The sequence below is a fragment of the Pinus tabuliformis genome, chromosome J (genome assembly GCF_031772625.1).
Source record: "Pinus tabuliformis cultivar Carrire ecotype Pingquan chromosome J, CPIR1, whole genome shotgun sequence".
NCBI classification, from domain to species: domain Eukaryota; kingdom Viridiplantae; phylum Streptophyta; class Pinopsida; order Pinales; family Pinaceae; genus Pinus; species Pinus tabuliformis.
Genome location: NC_142295.1, coordinates 127,306,604 through 127,327,031, shown reverse-complemented (window position 1 = coordinate 127,327,031; position 20,428 = coordinate 127,306,604). Strand labels below are relative to the sequence as shown.

General features: G+C 36.1%; 1 protein-coding gene across 3 annotated transcripts in view; it reads right to left on the bottom strand.

Moving 5' to 3' along the window:
- Window positions 1–6,558: 6,558 nt before the first annotated feature.
- The window catches only part of LOC149225943 (DEAD-box ATP-dependent RNA helicase 53-like), a 40,349-nt gene continuing 26,479 nt past the window's right edge, over window positions 6,559–20,428 (bottom strand). Inside the window, exons 8-9 of one of the 3 annotated variants that reach the window (XM_089377342.1) lie at window positions 20,258–20,329; window positions 6,559–6,997 (exon numbers count right to left, since the gene is read on the bottom strand). In XM_089377342.1, the coding sequence (XP_089233468.1) occupies window positions 20,302–20,329 (28 nt within the window). In that variant the 3' untranslated portion in view covers window positions 6,559–6,997; window positions 20,258–20,301. Of the gene's footprint in view, window positions 7,727–20,257; window positions 20,330–20,428 lie in introns of all 3 variants that reach the window. The other 2 variants (XM_089377343.1, XM_089377344.1) reach the window with 2 other exon arrangements.

The following is a 20,428-nucleotide window of genomic DNA, read 5'->3' as shown; positions in this document are numbered from 1 at the left end:
CCTTGAATCCATATCACAACCTATAAGAAACTTAAAACTAGGGATGACTATGCCAATGAAAACTCTCACATTTATTTACTGGTAGAGTTCAAAGATCATCCCATGCACTAACATAACTGATATACTAACCTAGAGATACACTTGTACTTAAATTTGTGCATTGACTTACAGTTACACTTGTAGCTAACCATCCTTATAGTAATTAGGTTAACAAAGTTTATAATCACAACACATTATGACAACAATACATCTAATCTCAAAATAAACCTTAATATTATCCATAAAAGAAAATAAAAAACAAATCGTAATTATATATACATTCAAGCAAAATCATGATAAAAATAAAGTGAATCCTATACAAAAGAAAAGTCAATAAAGCAAGTAATTAGGTTGACAAAATTTATATGCAATCACAACACATTATGACAACCATACAAATAATCTCAAAATAAACTTTAATATTATCCATAAAAGAAAATAAAAAAGCAAATGGTAATTATATATACCTTCAAGTAAAATAATGATAAAAATAAAGAAGTGAATCCCATACAAAAGAGAAGGAAGTAAAGCAAGTACACTAGAGGCAACAATAAAATATTTTGGTACCAAAAAAATGACAACCTATCAAATGTAAAAATAACCAAAAAAGAATAATATGTTGCCAAAATCTTACAATTTCTCAACATAAACATACAAATGCAATGTACAACCCCACGAGAACAAGTTAACTGTCACAAAAACCAAAAACACAAAAATCATGAACAATTCTTAAGGGAAAAAAAAAAAAAAAACAAAACAAAAACAAAATTGTAATGCTCTGCAAAGATCAACAAAAGTTTTCACAATTGCCTAGATTTTTGTGATGGGAAGGATATTTAAATAATATCATTATGTGCAATCATAATAGTTTACAAATATCAATTCAAGCAAAACCATCATATAGCTTAACTTCAAAGTCTTTTAGCAATTGGTACATGCACATATCAAAGCTATACGCTAACTTCGAGAAAAAATAAAAAATGGTGGACCTAGATATAACGGTTGCAATTTAAAATAATTATGCTGAAAACTGAAACAAGATCGGATATTAATTGATATGAATCATGAGTATAACAAAGAAAAAAGAAAAAATCAACAAAAACTAAACAAAGAATTTTAAAATCAATCATTTTTATTTTTAATAATTTGATACTAATTAATTTATCACAACTAAAATTGTGAAATTAAATCAACTAATAAATAATACAAACAAAAAAACAAAAAAAAATAAAATAAAACAAAAATTATTAAGAAATATATTTATAATAATGAAATCATTTAAATAAAAACCATCTATCAACTCGTTTACATAGCAATTAACTTGAATTTAAAAAATAATATATAACATAAAGCTTGAAAACAATTTAAATACAAATAATAATAAACATAAAATTAAAAAATTAAAAACTTTGATCATCTAAAAAGTATTTGCAAAGGCTTGAATATTCTCGTATAATCATTTTGCATTCTCCATGCCCATTTAGGCTTATACTTTGTCCATGTTCATTTAGTTTTATAAAGAGTCCCTGTTCATTTAGTTTTATAAAGAGTTAAATCTCTGTTGAAAATTTCTATCAATCATTATCTCATTTTCATCTATAAAATCTGTTCATTTAGTTTTATAAAGAGTTAAATCTCTGTTGAAAATTTCTATCAATCATTATCTCATTTTCACCTATAAAATCGCTTAATTATTAGTTCAATGTCATCTATAGAACTTTTAAATTAATAAAACATAACATTAACATAAAAGTAATGTAATACATATAAAAACCAATTAAAATAATAATAAACCTAAAATACAAAATTCGAAGTACTTACATAGTTATAATTTTGATCATCCTTCGATAAGGCTTGAATATCTCATGTAACCAATTTAACCAAAGCACCCATCCATATTATATGTTTTACATTTGATACTATTATTTGCATATCAAAAAGGCCTAAGAAGACTGATCATCCTTCGATAAGGCTTGAATATCTCATGTAACCAATTTAACCAAAGCACCCATCCATATTATATGTTTTACATTTGATACTATTATTTGCATATCAAAAAGGCCTAAGAAGACCTAACCAGAATAAGAGGTGATAATTTAATTTTTTTGTCACCTTGCCACCTAGTTATTTCCTTACAAGGCACCATGCATATTTATATGTACATTTTAATATTATTTAAATATCAAAAAGATGTAACAAGAATAAGAGAGAATAAGTTTTTATAATTTTTTTTCACCCTTCCACCTAATTATTTCCTCACAAAACATCCTATTTCCTCACAAAGCATCCTACATTGATGCCACCACAATAAAATTCAACCACAAAGTTTGAAATGGGCGGGAACAGTCCCTCTGCACCTAAAACACCAAAATCTCAACTCATGAACAAAGAAGAACATAAATACAAGAAAGGAAATCCTTACGGCAAAGATTTTAACAATATAAAAATATAAAAATATATATAATTACTACACACAAAAACATCAATCCAATTCATATTAAAAAGATAAAAATATATATAATTACTACACACAAAAACATCAATCCAATTCATATTAAATATAAGTAATCCTGACTGCAGGGATTTCGACCATATAAAAAAATAAAAATATAAATAATTACTACACAAAAAAATCAATCCAATTCATATTAAATATAAGTTTCTCATTCCAAGACCTTGACCATATAAAACTCCGTGGCAAAGACAAATGGACTACACACAAAAAATCAATCCAATTCATATTAAATAGAAGTTTCTCATTCCAAGACCTTCACCATAAAACTCCGTGGCAAAGACAAATCGATTATCTTTGTACATTTGCACTTTCTCCTTATTCAATTTGGTGTTTGCACTTTTTCCATATCTTGTTATTCTATTTAATTAGTCTATGTAATAATGGACATGATAAAGACATCAATTTGGCACATTCAATCTTTGCACTTTCTCTATATTCAGTTTAGTTTTTGCGCTTCCCCATCATGTATCAATAAACTCTCCAGGTCTATTCTATCTTAGACTTTCTTCATATCCATTTAGTCCCTACACTAATCATGTACTTGGGAATAACGCTTACAATAATATTAGTAGATTTGGCTTGTTAACTAATCATGTACTTGGGAATAACGCTTCCAATAATATTAGTAGATTTGGTTTGTTAATTGGTTGGGTGGTTGAGATATTTTTCTTGGGAATAAGGCTTACAATAAAGTAGATTTGGTTTGTTAATTGGTTGGGTGGTTGAAATATTTTTTTTGGGAATAACGCTTACATTAAAATATTAGTAAATTTGGTTTGTTAAATGGTTGGGTGGTTGAGATATTTTTCTCAGTCATGTTTGGAATCTGTTAATCTTATAAGCACTATATACTTGGAATATATTTTGGCTTTAAAACATAATATACAATTTGTTGTGTATTTGTGCACTGTATTTTGTGTTGGTATCAGAATCTGTACGGGCTGGAATATGAAAGAAATGTCACCAAATTTTGTTTTAGGATTAGGTTAGCTTTGATGTGTGAAGATAGTGTGCTTTGTGATATTGTTTTTGCTAAGTTTGTCCATTGTTTAATATAGTCGCAACGTGGAGTCGTGGTGGAGGCTCTGCGCATACGGAGTCGTGGGATGTGGTTGTCGTTGGGTGATAGATCACAATTCGATTCGAAAGAGAGTGTGAAATCTGGCACAAAACGAACCATACATATGCGTGTTGGAGCTGCATCACTTGATGGTTGTCTTAAAAGTCTATTGGGGGAAGACAGAACAGCCAAGTTGAATCCCCACCTCTTGCACTAAATATACCTTGTGAAGTCTCAATGAAAACTCAGCCACGGATCTTCCCGGTCCTCGCGCGCAAGACGGTGAAGCCAGTGTTCGCATGATGCAGGAAGACGGTGTTCTAGAGCAGGTCATTTCTGTTTGTGAGAGACGACTGAATCATTCAATGCCTACTTGCGCATTCATCGCCAGGCATATGAAACGTCTGTAGTTCTGTAGTGAATTAATAACAGTGCAGACATTCAATTTCTTCATTATAATAGTCAGATCCGCGAAGTCAGCATCAATATTGGTCATCGGATATTTTGTTTTTTGTGCCTGTTGTTCTTGCATGACGAGAGGGAGGTGATCCATGAAAAGATACGAACCAAGCTGTTTTTCGTTCCATTTACTTACAGTTCTGTTGTGCATTCTCGACAATAGATCAAAGGCAAGGAGATTCATGACGGTCGTTCCATTTACAGTTCAGTTGTGCATTCTCGACAATAGATCAAAGGCAAGGAGATTCATGATGGAAAGCCCGACCTCCCAGGGTGAGCAATTTCATGAAACCCGACAGCGAATCAAATCCAAGAGTCAATTCCAGACCACCTGCAACAGAAAATTCTCTCCAACGATCACAGAGTAGCCTATGGATGGAGGCATGACTATAATCAACACAGCCACAGCGTGCCAGCGCTATTTTGACTTGGCTTAAATTTGTCCAAGAATGCAGGTAAATGGGAAATATGCTTGTGGTTGAATTGCAAAGTTTTCAGGAGTTGCATGGGTCGAGGTATGCATTTGATTTTCAAATTTGAAGTTTGTATTTGGATATATTGAGTCTAGCCAACTCAATATGTGAATGTGAGTTCATGGGAATTGACCACTCTAACAAATGCTTTGTGAAGACTAGAAACGTCAATACAAAGATTGTCAACTCAAAGATTGTCAACTCAGTATGTGAACGTGAGTTTGTGGCAATTGACCACTCTAACAAATGCTTTGCGAAAACAAGAAACTCTAATACAAAGATTGACCCAAGATGAGAAGAAATGATGCAACAACAGAGGAATAAGGCAGACAAGATTGTGTGGTTATCAAATTTGACTTCCTGTTTTTCCTCATTTTTAAAAAGATTAATTGTAAAAGTGCAAAATCAATTAACGCACAGAGGAATATAATTTAACTAGTAGTTCTCGACATTAGTTCTCGACATTGAAGCCTTCAATGTCGAGAGAACAAATTGCTAATTTGATTGTGAGCTGTGCAAAATCAATTAACGAACAGGAACAGGAATATAACTAGTAGTTCTCGACATTAGTTCTCAACATTGAAGCTTTCAATGTCGAGAGAACAAATTGCTAATTTGATTGTGAGCTGCTGACAGGTCTTCTTGTACTTTGAGCTTCAACAGCATCAGTTACAGATTATTTTTGGGATCCTTGTGTGTTAGACAGGTCAATTGTATAATTGATTGTTGAATACACTCGGTACCTAGACAACTTCCCTGTATAACTGTCAAAATTGTGGTTCGCTGCATTTTGATAAATGGTGGTAAGTCCGTAAAGTGGTTCGGTGTCGAGATTGTCCTTCAAAAGGTTAAGAAGCATCAATTCTACAAAGTCATAAGAAGCATCAATTCTACAAAGTCATTGTCATTGAATGTGTATGCAACATGTCTCTGCTACTGCAGACTCGAAAGCTTCTCAATGAATATTGCCCAAAACAGTAGAATCCCCTCTCTCCATAAAAGAATGATATCGCAATACTAATATTACACGGCATTATGAAAAAAATAATAATAATAATAATGCAGTTACACACAAATATCATTTATACCATATACGCAAATATTTAGTTCAATATATAATACCTAGAAACAACTAAACCTCAATCACACTATAATACATTCCTTGTGAAATCACGCTAATAATAGTTCAATATATAATACTAAAAACAATAATACCAAAATGGGTGTATGATACATTCCTTGTGAAATCAGGATCTAATAATCGGTCACATTAATAATACTAAAAAGTTATAATAGCGCAAAATTTTGGTTGTATGATATATCACAGAAGATAACTGCGGATTTTAACGTGTCTTCCAATGTTTAAACACGCATAGCAAAAAAGCCAATAGCGCAAAATTATGGGTGTATGATGTATATATCACAGAAGACAAGGAAATTTTATATCAAACAACATACCGAACTTCCAGATCCGACTCAGACAGTAATAACTCGCTAGGCAGGCCAAACAAACCAGTAGTAATGCAATTTTGCCAAAAGGCGGGTAACCAGGCACAAGCATAATGCAAATCAGTATTCACTAACCAATATACAATAATTGTATATTTTCGAGATATCTTTTACAGCATAAAAAGCTTCAACCAGACAAAACTAAAGTCATCCTTGAAAATTAGTGCCCATCATGATCAAATTATCGAACTAAAGAATCGATTCATGTGTCCTGCGGCATTACATCAGAGCAAAATATATGTATCTACTGCAAATGTGGATTAACCACTTTGGTCAAATTCTGCAGACATTGCGAAGGCCAGTTTTATCACACTGACACTACTTTCAAGGTCCAAAAGCCCAAAAATAAATAACTTGTTTTGACCACATTTGAATCAAAAGCTAGCTTAAAACCGATTATTGACATATAGCACGTGTACTTAATAATATGATTCTTGAAGTGTAACAATGCATCTGGAAATCCTTAACTAGAATCAATCAGCTACGTTAGAAAATCCAAAATCTGCTCTTCATAATCCTTGTTTTTATAAAAGCATTGGAACTTCAACAATAGTTATATATTGCGTATGTTCTACACGAAGATCACAGCACTTAAGATCTCTATGCTTTTCACTAAAATATGCTACAAAGGATACAATTCATTTGCACTTGCTGGTGAATACAATGTGCATTTTCTTTTCAAACGACATATTCCATACACAGCTACTATTACTCACTAAGAAAAACAGAGTGAATCTCCTGTAGAACCAAAAATCTGTCTCTTTCTTGGTGGCTACACAGATGTCATATTCCAGCAATTCCGTTCATATGTTGGTACTGATTGCGACAAAGCTCGCTCCAAAGGCATAGAGGCTCTCAGGGTACTACTCTGCAATTTCAGATAAATTGTTCCCACTTGGACCTGGGTTTCTAATTAAGACCAACTTCAAAATTCCTGCATCCCTAATACAAGTAAAAATTATTATTCGAATGAATGGACTTGCTCAGCAGAGGAAATCAAAGAACAAACTGCTCTAGAATAACTAGAAATATAAATATAGCATTAATTTGCAAGTGAATTCAAGAACATGCCACATCCCAGAAGTCCGACGCATATATTTTCCATCGTTTATTTAGTAGAAACAGCACCTTCCAGTGCAATATAATCTGAATATTTGTAATTTAGTAAAACATCATTCAATTCATAACAATGATTACAACCCTTGCCAATCAATTTGGCATATTAGCAATCTGTACCAGTAAAAAACTATTATTCAAATGAATGACCTTGCACAGCAGAGAAATCAAACAGCAAACTGCTCTGGAATAACAACAAAAGTAAATATACCATTGATTTGCTAGTGAAATCAAAACCATGCCACATCCCCGAAGTCCAAGGTACAGATTTTCCATTGTTTGTTTAGCAAAACCAGCACCTTCCAGTGCAAGATTGTATCACAGTAAAACATCATTCAATTAATAACAATGATTACAACCCTTCAATCAATTTGGCACTTTAGCATTCTATACCACTATTATATATTGCCTATCAATAGTTGTAGCCAATTTGATAACCCCTCCCAGTGGGAGGGATTACAACCCTTAATCAACTTGGCACATTAGCAGTCTAGCCAAGCTACTATACAGAATGTACCCCTCCGTCCAGTGAACCACTCAGTATATAGAATGTACCTGTGTTGTGTACAAGCCGTATCTATATTAGATAGTTCTATACAAATGGAGGTAGATCTGCCCCATGAATTTTAAGGCCAGTGACCGCTGGCATTTCTTTACCTATAAAGTGTTTGTCACGGGGCTAATTACCCCTTGATTGTTTAAAAAAGCTTTCTTTTCTACAAAATGATATAAACCAAAAAAGAGAAAAAACTAATTTGATAATCAAGTCTTTTGAAGAGGTAATGCAAAATACCTATCATTGCTGCTGTAAACACTAAATAACTCTACTGAAACATATAACCATATATTATTCACAACCCTGCAAAAAAATTTAGTTTAAACCCCACAAACATCTTTAAAACGGCAAAATATAATTGCCTACAAACAACTTTCAACCGATAAAATATAGTGCATTGGTTGACCATTGAGTTAGTATGCGTCTTCTTTTTTAAACTAGAAATGTTTCTTCCTGAATTTTACTTATACAAAGTTGTATCATATTTATCTTTAGAGTTCTTAGTTTTCATTTTCAGTCGTAGCGAACTCTCAATCTGACACTTCATTTTTCTTTCTCACGGACAGACAATGTTTTTGCCTGCTCTGCCCTTGCGACAGAGCTGAGACAGCACTTCATTCTTCAATGCCACGAACGGACAAGGTTTCTGCCTCCTCTGCCCTTACGACAGGCTAAGACAGCACTTCATTCTTCGGTGCCCCATTTGTTACAAGATTCAGGGACGATGCAATTCACCGCAGTGCATTCTTCGGTGCCCTATTTGTTCCCCATTTGGTACAAGACTCAAGGACAATGTCATTCACCTTCAGTGGCCCCATTCATTCCAAGATTTGAGGGCAACGCCATTCACCTTTTCAGTGGCCCCATTCATTACAAGATTCAAGGCCGATACAATTCACCTTATGAAGGAGTCACAGAACTCGCTCTTCAAATCCATCAGTAACTGGCCTTATACAGAGTGTCTCTCTGACTTCGATCTTCTTCACTCGGATCCCCTTCCACACCAGACACTGCTGGAATGACCACTACCTCCCAGTGCTTAAAAAGTGGCACCAAGTGGCAGGCACAACGCAACACCACCTCGTTAAAACAACCTCCACTTGCAAAAACCTTGTAGTGATCTCAAGTTCCGAAACAAAATAGAGGTTCCAATTTTAAGTTAGTTGGGGTATAGACAAGAAAGTAGAACTCCAGCTAGGTACATGATACTGAGAAAGATGGATTTCGCACGATGTGCTAGGGTTTGACTCTCCTAAGGTTTTTTTTCCAGGCGCTGCCACTGGTCTCGAGCCCAAGAAATGCATCAAACGATGGGAAAAAATGGTCCAACCCCATGCGGAATGGTCAAATTGCCACTGCTCTTTGCAAATGGACTTTGAGGGCAAGTGAATGCTCTGTCCTGTTGATATCACTTGTGAATGGCCTCGTCACAAGCTTGAACACAAGGAACAAAGTTCTAAAAAGGATTCCAAAGTTTGTATCTGCGACAGTGGTGTGGCATTTTCGGGATGGTGGCAGCAGGCAAGCTCTACAGTGCTGTTTTACTAACAGCCTGCCCCTCCCCCTCCGGCTCAAGGCTCACATACTTACACTGGTCATAAGGGATCGGCAGTCTTTGGAGGAGAGGCAGCCTGCGTACCAGAGTGATATTATATTTCCAGGAGATCCCTCTCGCTCCAACAGTCTGGAGCTGGACAAACCAGACTTTTATCAAGAAATCAAATGGGAAGCCCTCCCCATTTTGGGTCTCAGATTCGGACGAAGTGATAAATCTGAAACAGAGTGTTGAAAATAGGTTGGGCATTCTTATAAATTCCCAGTGCTTTCTTTTTTATGGCAAGCTGCTTCAGGTTCTTCTCAAATGAGGGATCACTGCATCTCTAGAAACTCATCCATAATCCTGAACTTGAGGCTGCATGGAGGAGCTTCAGGCCCTAGGAACCCTTGAGATCCTATTTCATATACGGATTCAGCGCAGATGAAAGGCTCCAATGTAGTATAACTCCCTGATTACAACCCAGGGCCCTACATCGTTGAACAAATGAAACAAGATCCTTCTATGGTAGTTAATCTATCAGAGGTAAACCATCTTTTCTCTACACTCCAATTTGGAGTTGTGATTTGCAGATTCAATGGTCTTTGGCCTCGATCTGATCTGCTGCACCAATGGGTCTTTTCAAATTGGAGACCCAACTATGACATTTATCTATGTTACAAAGGCTTCTTTATTGTTCAATTTAATACTCAGGAAGAAATAGAAATAGTGATGAAAAATGGGCCCTGGTTCCGGGGAAGAGTTGGGCTCTTCATCACCCCTTGTTTTCCATATTTTGATGCTACAAAAATGGTGGTTTTAACAAATGCCAATCAAGGTCAGACTAGCAAACCTTCACCTTTCTTTCCGGTACCACAGGGTCCTAGAAGATAACGGGAATACCTAAAAAGATGGACCTTGAAAGAACGGAGAAAGATCTTTTCTCCTTTGCTAGAATGTGTTAAAACAGACCTTAGTAAGGGTCTACCAGATCAAATTCAGCTGAAACACAAAAATGTGCAGTGGACCCAATTGTCAGATTATGAAAATATAGCATTCAAATGTCCGCTGAAACACAAAAATGTACAGTGGACCCAATTGTCAGATTATGAAAATATAGCATTCAAATGTCGTATATGTTATCAAACATGAAATTTGCATAACACATGCCCACAAGAAGAGGAAACCAAGGAGAATCCTACAAACCAAACAGAAGGGGATGTTGCGGCTCAAAATGGCATCACATCCCTATGTGTAGAAGGGCACCGAATCCGAAAAAATCAAAGCATCAGAACAACAGGAAAAGGAGGCACAATGAAAATGGGATGGGTGGTGTAAAGGGAGCTCATATTTCTAAGAGCTCAGACTCAAACAAAAATGTAGTAGTAATGGTACCAATTGATTAAGTGATTATTATCAACTTAACTTCGGCATTTTTTATGTGTGTTTTTTTTTTCTCATAATCTGAGAGGCTTATCCTTCCAAATGCTTTCAGCAATATACAAAATGTAATTTTGTTACTTGTTTAAAGTTGAATAAAGTTAAGATTTTTTCCTGGATAAAAAAAAAATTGTGACGCAAAACAGCTCCTTTCCCCAATTCTTTAAACAAAGGGTGACTTCTTCCAGGGAGCTCATATTTCTGAGAGCTCAGACTCTTCGGCATTTTTTTGTGTGTTTTTGTTTTTCTCATAAGCTGAGAGGCTTATCCTTCCAAATGCTTTCAGCATATACAAAATGCAATTTTGTTACTTGTTTCAAGTTGAATAAAATTTCGAAAGTTCTAACACAAAACAACTCCTTTCCCCAATTCTAAACAAAGGGTGACCTCTTCCAGGCAAGAAGAGGCACAATAGACCCGCATTCCAAATCTTCCAATTTGACTAAACGATATTCAACTGGAGTTTCTTTGATTGGTGGGAGCGATCCCCTCACAAGTACAGACACATAGGATAATAGCTTCTCATCAATTTGAACAGGAGAAATTGAACCTTGCATTTATCACAATATTGTCAAAATTTTCGTAATAATATTGCCCAGCCTCGATGATAATATTGACAATGTATATTGTGATTATTTGCCCTTTTTAAATTGTCTTGATAATTTAGATAATTATCATTATGATTATCATTGTCTTCATCATTATCACCTTATAACCAATGTTTTTGGTCATTTAATCCTCAATTTGTTAAAATGGGCTAGGAAATTGAGTTCCCCAAATATTGTCACTATTTTCCATCCACCAAACAAAGGAAATTCATTGTTTTCATCTCTTCTGATTCATCTATGAAATACATAGCCTAGTAGTTAATGGTAATATTAAATCTTTAACATTCTCCTTTATCTTTCATTGGCATTCTCCATTCACCTTTATCTTTCATTGACATCCATTGAAATTTTTAACATTATCATTAATTGAATCAAGATGTTTGAAAGTGGTTCCAACCTCATTGGATTTCATATGACAAAAAAAAATTATCCAAATCAAAATTCAGCAGACTTAACAGTTTTAAGGATTTTAGGATTGCAATATTTCAACGGAATTTTGTAGGTATGATAGGTATGATGACATGCAACTGACATTTAATCAAGATCACTAAGCCCTCAATGTACCTTGGTGACAGTGGCATTGAGGGTTGAACTTCACTCCCGACTCTAGTAAATATGTGCCCCTCACAAAAGCAAAATCACTGTTTATGCATGTTAAGCTTTTTCTATCAGGATCTCAAGTTATACCAAGGCTTTTGATATTATGTAGCAATTTGTTGTAGCGTGATTTTTTTTACTCTATAGACCATTTAAAGCCCCTTTTTCTTGATGCATTTTGGTTGAAAACTTGAAACATAAGATTGCACTCTGTTATTTTGGTTATATGCACCCTTGCTATATAAATGAGAAACTCTGCATATTTTTGTATAATGCTTGGATTGATATGGATGCACATGAATTATATATATTTTTTCAAAACTTGAATTTTATGTATTTTTTGGTCAAATCGATCTTTTGGCACAGATTTTTTTCCAGTTATAGTCCAAATCAAGATTTTGGAGTTAAGCAGTCTTATTTTGATAACACTGTTGATAACATTGTTGAGAATGTTCTGACCATTTTCAATCAAAAAAACAAGAGTAAAATCCAGTGTTTTCTTTGCCATGATTCATCTCATGAAATACATTTATTTTTGTTTTGAAGTGATTTTGTATCATCCTGTCAGAACATGTGACTCGGAACAAATATCATATTCCAATATCTACATATGATGCACCACTTGAGATCTTAAGTATTTTATATATCAATTTATTTTCATCTTTATGTAACAATGCATTTGTTTGATGTTGTTTTGTTTCAGAAGTTTGAAAACAAAAATGGATTATTTTCATATTTTTCAAGTTTCTCGATATTTTCCAATATTCCCCACTGCCCATAACGATAAATGCAACATGATTGAACACTGTTCCCAGGTAACACCTTCGGTGGAGACATTATTCAAGGTCTTGATCTCCTGAAAGTGCTTCTTTATGGTTCTCAACTTTGTTTCTTACTACTGGCTGTTAAACTATATCTTATAGATTAGATACACTATACACTTTTATAGTCGCTGCATTTGCCCCCCACCCCCCCCCCCCCATAACAATAAATGCAAACATGATTGAACACTGTTCCCAGGTAACACCTTCAGTGGAGACATTATCCAAGGTCTCGATCTCCTGAAGTGCTTCTTTATGATTCTCAACTTTGTTTCTTACTACTGGTTGTTAGACTATATCTTATAGATTAGATACACTTCACACTTTCATAGTCGCTGTATTTGCACTCCCCCATTATGTATGATTCTAATGTACCTAGTAGGCCCATTGGCCTATTTATGATTTTTGGACATGAACAAAATCATCAGATCTTTCCATATCATCTGCAAGAAGAACAGCAAGCGCCAGAGTCCAGACAGAAACACAATACAGATCCATCTACCAGATTAATGAACCCATATACACCACCCTGAAGTGTTAATGTTTTAAACACAAAACAATTAACCAACCCATATTCTAGAGACCAATCTTTCATTCTTTCATCGTTGAGACACCACCATGACATGTTATTGTTCTAAACATAGATAAATCAATTGCCTAACCCACATATTCTAGAGACCAATCTTTCATTCTTTCAATGTCGAGACACCACCATGACGTGTTATTGTTCTAAACATAGATAAATGAATTGCCTAACCCACATATTCTAGAGACCAACCTTTCATTCTTTCATCATCAGAGTGTCTCTATGGATTATTTCCAACTTCCTCCCAACACCGTCATCCTCTCAACCCGGGAATCTCGTGGGGGTACATTGTCAAGAAGTGTATTAAATCCTTTTCCACAATTGTTGGTACAAGAACATCTTTATCTTCCTCCATGTTACTAAGGGTGTATCCAATATGTTTATTATGAATTCCTCCTCCCCCTCTCATTCAGCATCTCTCCTACATTTGTTGATGAGTAGCCCTTTATCGTAGCGTCTATGCATATGCTTCTAAATGCCCCGAAAACATTATGGAGCAATGTATTGGCTTTTTCTCAAGAATTCTTGGTGCAGAAAGGGCATTTTTATCTTCCTCCTATTCCATCTCTGTTCCTGATAAGATATTGAGGCTTTCTCTTCCCCTATGATTCAACATCTACATATGTGGGGCTTTCTCTTCCCACCTTAATTCAACATCTACATATGTGGGGCTTTCTCTTCCCACCTTGATTCAACATCTACATATGATGATGTGTAGCTTATGCTTTTTGCCAGTTCTCATATTTATAAGTTTGCTTATTTTTATTTATAAGCCCTCTCACTCAACATCTACTACATACGGACCACGGTGATAGGTATCCCTTTCTCGTATTGTGTCTACCGCTTACGCTTCCCCATACGCCCCAAGATCATTGTCAAGTAATGTTGTTGGACACCTAATCCTCAATGGGTTAGTGTGGAAGCCGAATGGACAAAAGGAGTCCAAGAGACCTTAGGATGTGAAACCCAACGGTCACAATATGTACTATAAATGTATATCTCTTGTTAATAAAAACTAAATCTCATGTTTTATCTTTCATATTCTATTGTTGCCCATGTGTGTTTAACATGGTATCAGAGCGGGCGATTGCTGGTCCTGCTCCAATCTGGTCCTACTCCAATTTGAGCCACTAGTTTTGTGGCCTCCACCTAGGTATGCATGTTCTAAATTTCAGTCTTGCCATTCTGATCCTATCCTAATTCTCTGTTATATTCTCTGCACATTTAATGCCCTCTGCTATTTTTTCAAGAATCTACTACACTAACGCTCCCTCATGAAATACGTTGGTCCTAATTCGAACAACATTGTGTATTCTGACCTCTTGCATGAGAATCGATACTGGATTCTGCCTTGAAGAGTGATTGGTCGAATATCTGTGCACTGACTTGTAAACAAACGTTTTATATGCCCAGTGTATTTGCAACGGTTTATCTGAATTTTCCTGGAATCTCCTCAGCGCTGTCCTCGGTAGTTTCATATTGATTTTGTGGCATCTCTCATGTCAGTTCTGCTCTTTCTACTGCTTGTAAGAACTTGAGCGTTTTATTCTTCAATATGCGCCTGCTCATCAGAACTATCATGTCAGTTCTGCCCTTTCTGTTGCTTGTAAGAACTTGAGCATTTTACTCTTCACTGTGCACCTACTCTAATGCTCTGAAATCTGCCTGGAAACCTTGGCACCCCTCAGAACTGTATTTTTAGTATGTTGTTCCTTTGCATGCGCTGCTATGTCCTGTCAGATAACAGTTCCTGAAATCTTTGAAGCTTGTGTCTGGTGGGTGTGATAACACAGCTAAGCCTCTGGCTACCTTCTCGCTGCGGAATTGAATATGCTTAAAATTTCTTAATGAATTGAGCCACCACATTCGTAACAACTGCATGAACGGGCCGCGTCCATCCACCAGGCTTTAGATGAGGTCGTTTGCACTGATTTGTCAAGATTACAGGAATGATTTGCTCCACGGCACCCTGTCCAAGTCAATGACCTTGCAACAGGTGTGAGGAAGGTTAAGGTTGGCCAGTATTTGTGTCTCTGGCTTTCAATCCATGTGATACAATAATCAGGTTCAGCTCACTGCTATCGTTATCGCAGTTGTTCCTAATCCTGTTCATGTCGATATCCCTCCATAAAGATTCCAGAAATCTTGAGACATGGTCAAAGACATTGGCAATGGATTCGCCCTCTGGAAATTGGTAGAAAAAGCGGCCAAATCATTCTCTGGTCTGCTTAATGATCTTCATCCGCTCCTCTTCTTGAAAATTTCCGAAGTCCTGTTCTCTGAGATGAACATTCGCTAGAAGATTCAGAGATATTCATCCGCGCATTGGTACATTCTGGAATAGAATGGAATGAATGACAGGCAGTAGAAAGGCGTGATTCAATTCATAGTATGCTATTCGATTTATGGTGTATATGAATGGTGCGATTCAGTTCATAGTGTAAATGTTCGATTCATAGTATGTGATTCACTGTGCGTTGAAGTCCATGTTCGTGGGTTGATATAAAAGGTCTCCATGTATTGATTAATTATTGGAATGAAGCGTTGAACTTCCATTGATCCTAAATCGTTTGAGAAGCTGTTAAAAATGCGTTGAAGGTTATGTAACAATTGCTTTGAGGCTTGTTCCATTGACATATGTCATGAACCATTGTTGAGACAGTCGTTCTAGATACGATGGCTCCACATCAAGAGGAAATCAGGCTATGCAGGAAGATGAGTGGTTGTCCATGAAAGAAAATAAGTTTTTGGTGCATATGCGTTGAATCTCCTTTAAGCGTCATTGTTGTCTGCAAACTTGGGATCTGGACAACAGACGAAAAGTTAACATTTTTACCATCTAGAACTGGAATGATACAAGAGGTTCCAAAGAAGTAGTCGTAGGTATTGGAGACTTCTCAACATCGACAGTGACAAAAGCTTCAGATTATTGGCCTATTTTTGCTAAAACGTATTCTGCTAGCACATGATGCAAGTGACTTCTCTTGGACTTGGTGGAAGAAACAGTTTCGAAATTTCTAGAACTAGAGCGTATAACACTGGAAATAGATTTCACATCCTGAACCAACCACAAGTCGAGTACAAGGACCCGATCCTTTACTTGGAAGATTAGTTGGTATCAACAAAATAACAACTTCAGAAGCAAGCTTCTCTATTTCTGCATTTTGTTCTTCTAGTTGAATTTCCAATAGATATTTTGGTTATCAAGGTGCGGTGAGGCGATTTTGTCGATTTCTGCATGGAGATTTAAAGCTTTAACTGAACCTGTGGATTGTATGTGAGAATTGTGGTTTTGAGGGTTAACAATGTGATATTTTATTGAAAATTATGTACGAGCTGGTGAAAGGCGTTGGAGTGCAAAATCACTAATGGCTTTTTCTATGCCACTTAGTTGAATCTGGATGGCCATAACAAATTTTTTATGCCTGCCGCTTGCATCTACATCTCTCCCCAGACACCCAACTTCTGTATGTGGATTTCAACCTGTTAGCGGAGACTTGTACATCCTCGACAGCTTTTTTTGAGAGAAAGACGATCCGTTCTCATCTCTGTAGCAAGCTAGCAGCCTATCACTACAGAGCTGCTTTTCTTATTCCTGTAGCAGCTCATTCTTGGAAGGGGACGAACTAATGTGATTCATGAGCAGCTTGTTTGGAGTGCCAAGTTGGGTTCAAACAGTCCTAGATCAACCCATTCAATCTTTGTCCATTGGGATAAATTACCAGGTGTATTCTCTACATTAGTATTGTAAAAGTTTGGTGTTGCTCTCTGTGCTAGTTTGAAACATTGAAGGTTGCCAACTGAGTTTTATTTATTTTAGATTATTGTTGATGAATTGAGTTCACCTACTGAAGTTTAAAAATGAATCAAATTGGCAATTTATTAGAGTTATTAAGAACTCTAATTATGTCAACTACTGAAAGCACAATCAACATTAGCAAGGAAACTATTTTTGACATTCAAACTTGCTTGCAACATACACAAGAGAAGATTGATTTCTTGCAGCTTGAATCTCAGCTTCAGCAAGATGAGTTACAACAACATAAGCATCATGACATCCATCAACAGCCAGTAAATGGTCAAACCAGTAACATTGAGACAAACTTCTATCAGCAACAGATCAATAATGTTGTTCTAGGAGCAGAATTGCATGCAGATGCAGAAGTTCAGCTTGCACTTCCCAAGCCCATCATCAGACCTTGGGAACAGCTTGTCCACAACAAGCACAGAACTGGTCTCGGATATGAGAAGAGCTTGTCCTTTCATATTCCAGACTACTCCAAGCCCATTCAGTTTCAGAGTGCTGGATTCATTCATGACAGTTCACCTGCTCTTCATGACAGTTCACCTCCCGCTGTTCCAGATGCTGCCCCTCATCCACAGCAACAACAACAACAGATTGTGAAATGCCAACACTGTGACCAAGTTGGCCATTTGAAAGATCATTGTTTTGATCTTCATCCATGTAAGCACTGTCATAAAACCACTCATTCTTCACACAGATGCTTCAGAAACAAACATCCTGCAACAACAAAGATTCATCTTGGATGGATCGCTTCTTGGCAATGGGCATCAACAGCGAAGAAGATATTCCAATCACATGTCAGAACTTGTTCCAGAGTATTGAACAATCTTGCAGTTGAGTTTTCTCCATCATCTCACCTTGTATCTGACAGGGGGGGAAATGATGGTCATCTACAAGCTTCAAAGTCGCATCAAGCGGGCCTAAGCCACAACCTGCCACACCAGTTTCAGAGTTGTAGCCAGAAACAAAGATGCCCCTGAGCATGCCTTCAGTTGGTAATCTGGGACACTTCCTCTAGCAGAAAACTTCAGCTTCTTGCCAACCTCGGAAGAATTCTAGGAACAAAATTGAGAACACTTCCTCTAGCAAAAGATTTCATCTTCTCCCTAGTTTTGGAAGAGTTCCAGGAATTGCATTAAGCATTCTAGAGTTGTTGGTAATCCTTAAACCATCACAGGTTGAGACTTCCCTTTTCAGGTTGAAGTTCTCCCTTTATGCGGGGTGAGAACTCCCTTTCATGGTTGAAGGTTTCCCTCTTCAAAACAATAGGAGCACTTCCTCTAGCAGAAGATTTCAACTTCTTGCCAGTTTTGGAAGAGTTCCAGGAACTGCACTAAGCATTCCAGTGTTGGTGGTCATCCTTAAACCACCGCCCTTTATACCAACATTTCAGAGAGCACATTCAGCCTAATGCTGCCATGCATTTTTTGCACATTTTGTATTACAGCTCTCTTCTTGGACTCGTACATAACCCTTCGGATTAAGGGGGGGAATGTTGGACACCTAATTCTCAATGGGTTAGTGTGGAAGCCGAATGGACAAAAGGAGTCCAAGAGACCTTGGGATGTGAAACCCAACGGTCACAATATGTACTATAAATGTATATCTCTTGTTAATAAAAATTAAATCTCATGTTTTATCTTTCATATTCTATTGCTGTCCATGTGTGTTTAACAAGTGTACTGACACTTTCTCGAGGGCATTTTCATCTTCCTCCTCTTCCCCCTCTGTTCCTGGATAAAGTTATTTGGGCTTCCTCTTCCCACTATGATTCAACATCTATATATGATGATGTGTAGCTTATGCCTTTTGCCACTTCTCGTATTTGGAAGTTTAATTTACTTTTATTTGTACTTCACATCATATGTGTAGCCTATGCTTTTCGCCACTACTCATATTAATATTTTGAAGTTTATAGCTTATTTTTATTTTTATTTTTATTTTATATGTTCACCTACATGCTTGACCTCCATGTAAAATAAATTCATCTTCAACCCAGATCTATTAAGCACCGTGGGTGATTAAAAAAGACTAGGTTAACCATTTGTGTGCAATTAAAATAAATGCACAGGAAAAGGTGATTGCTTAAAAGATCCAGGGTTAAGATGAATCTAGTTTTAGTTTTTTGATTAGTCATTTTCTATATTGGTAGGTCTTTAATTATTGTCTTTTCCCATATTGTCAATTAATAAGTGGTTGAACTTTTCTTACATTAAAAGGTTAGACTTCAACTTCGATTTAAGTTTATTAGCATTGCCCACCATCATGACACGACCGATTAGGATCTAGAGTGTCCCACTTCTTTTAGTGCAATTGTCTTAGCTTATCATCTCAATTCTAACACTTTTTTAAACATAGTCCAACAGCTTGTTTCAGAAAGCATGGGATATTTAGTCTACGGCAGGCTTCCATTTAAGTTTATTAGTATTGCCCACCATCATGACACCACCAATTAGGATCTAGAGTGTCCCACTTCTTTCAGTGCAATTGTCTTAGCTTATCAAACTGACTCTTTTAAACATAATCCAACAGCTTGTTTCGGAAAGCATGGGATATTTAGTCTACGGCGCCCATACAAAAGATTCCTATCACAAATCAATGTCACCAGCAAATAGCCACATTCTTACTTTAAAGAACAAAGCAATGACACCAACAAAGACCGACTTTGTTACTCTAAATCATTGTGCCAAACACCATGTCACCAAGAATTAATAGCACGAACAAGTAGATTAAGACTGGAACCTTACAATCAAATCAAAGTTGCAAAACATTCAATATAGCCTAATTCTGATTTTGCAATGCCGCATTAAAAATAAATTTAACTTCGGTATTTCAATGAAGCATTAAAAAGACGAGTGTAAACCATTCGATAGAGATAAATCAATATTCAGAAATGAAATTTACACGTGAAAAATACACCAATACCAGATACCTGTATAATGAATAACTCAGAGACTATCAAAAGGAAGAAGATGCTAAATAGGAATCTGTCAGCACTTACAATTAAAAGTATTAGTTTAAAATTTATTTTAAACTAATATATTTTCAAAATTTAATGCCAGATATTTAAGACAGTTGCTTCGATATGTAGCTGACGCTTATGCCTTCCATATGCAGAGGTTTGTAACCAAAAACATACCTGCTACTAAACTCCTTTAAATATTTTAATGTCTCATCTAGTCACTAAGAGCGGTCCCCATAGTCTCCAAACCTGACACAAGAAATATTGTGGTTAAATACATTTGAGATCATCATTTATCAGGTTAGTTTTATATCATGCAGTAGTAATAATATAGAGTCCCAACAATCA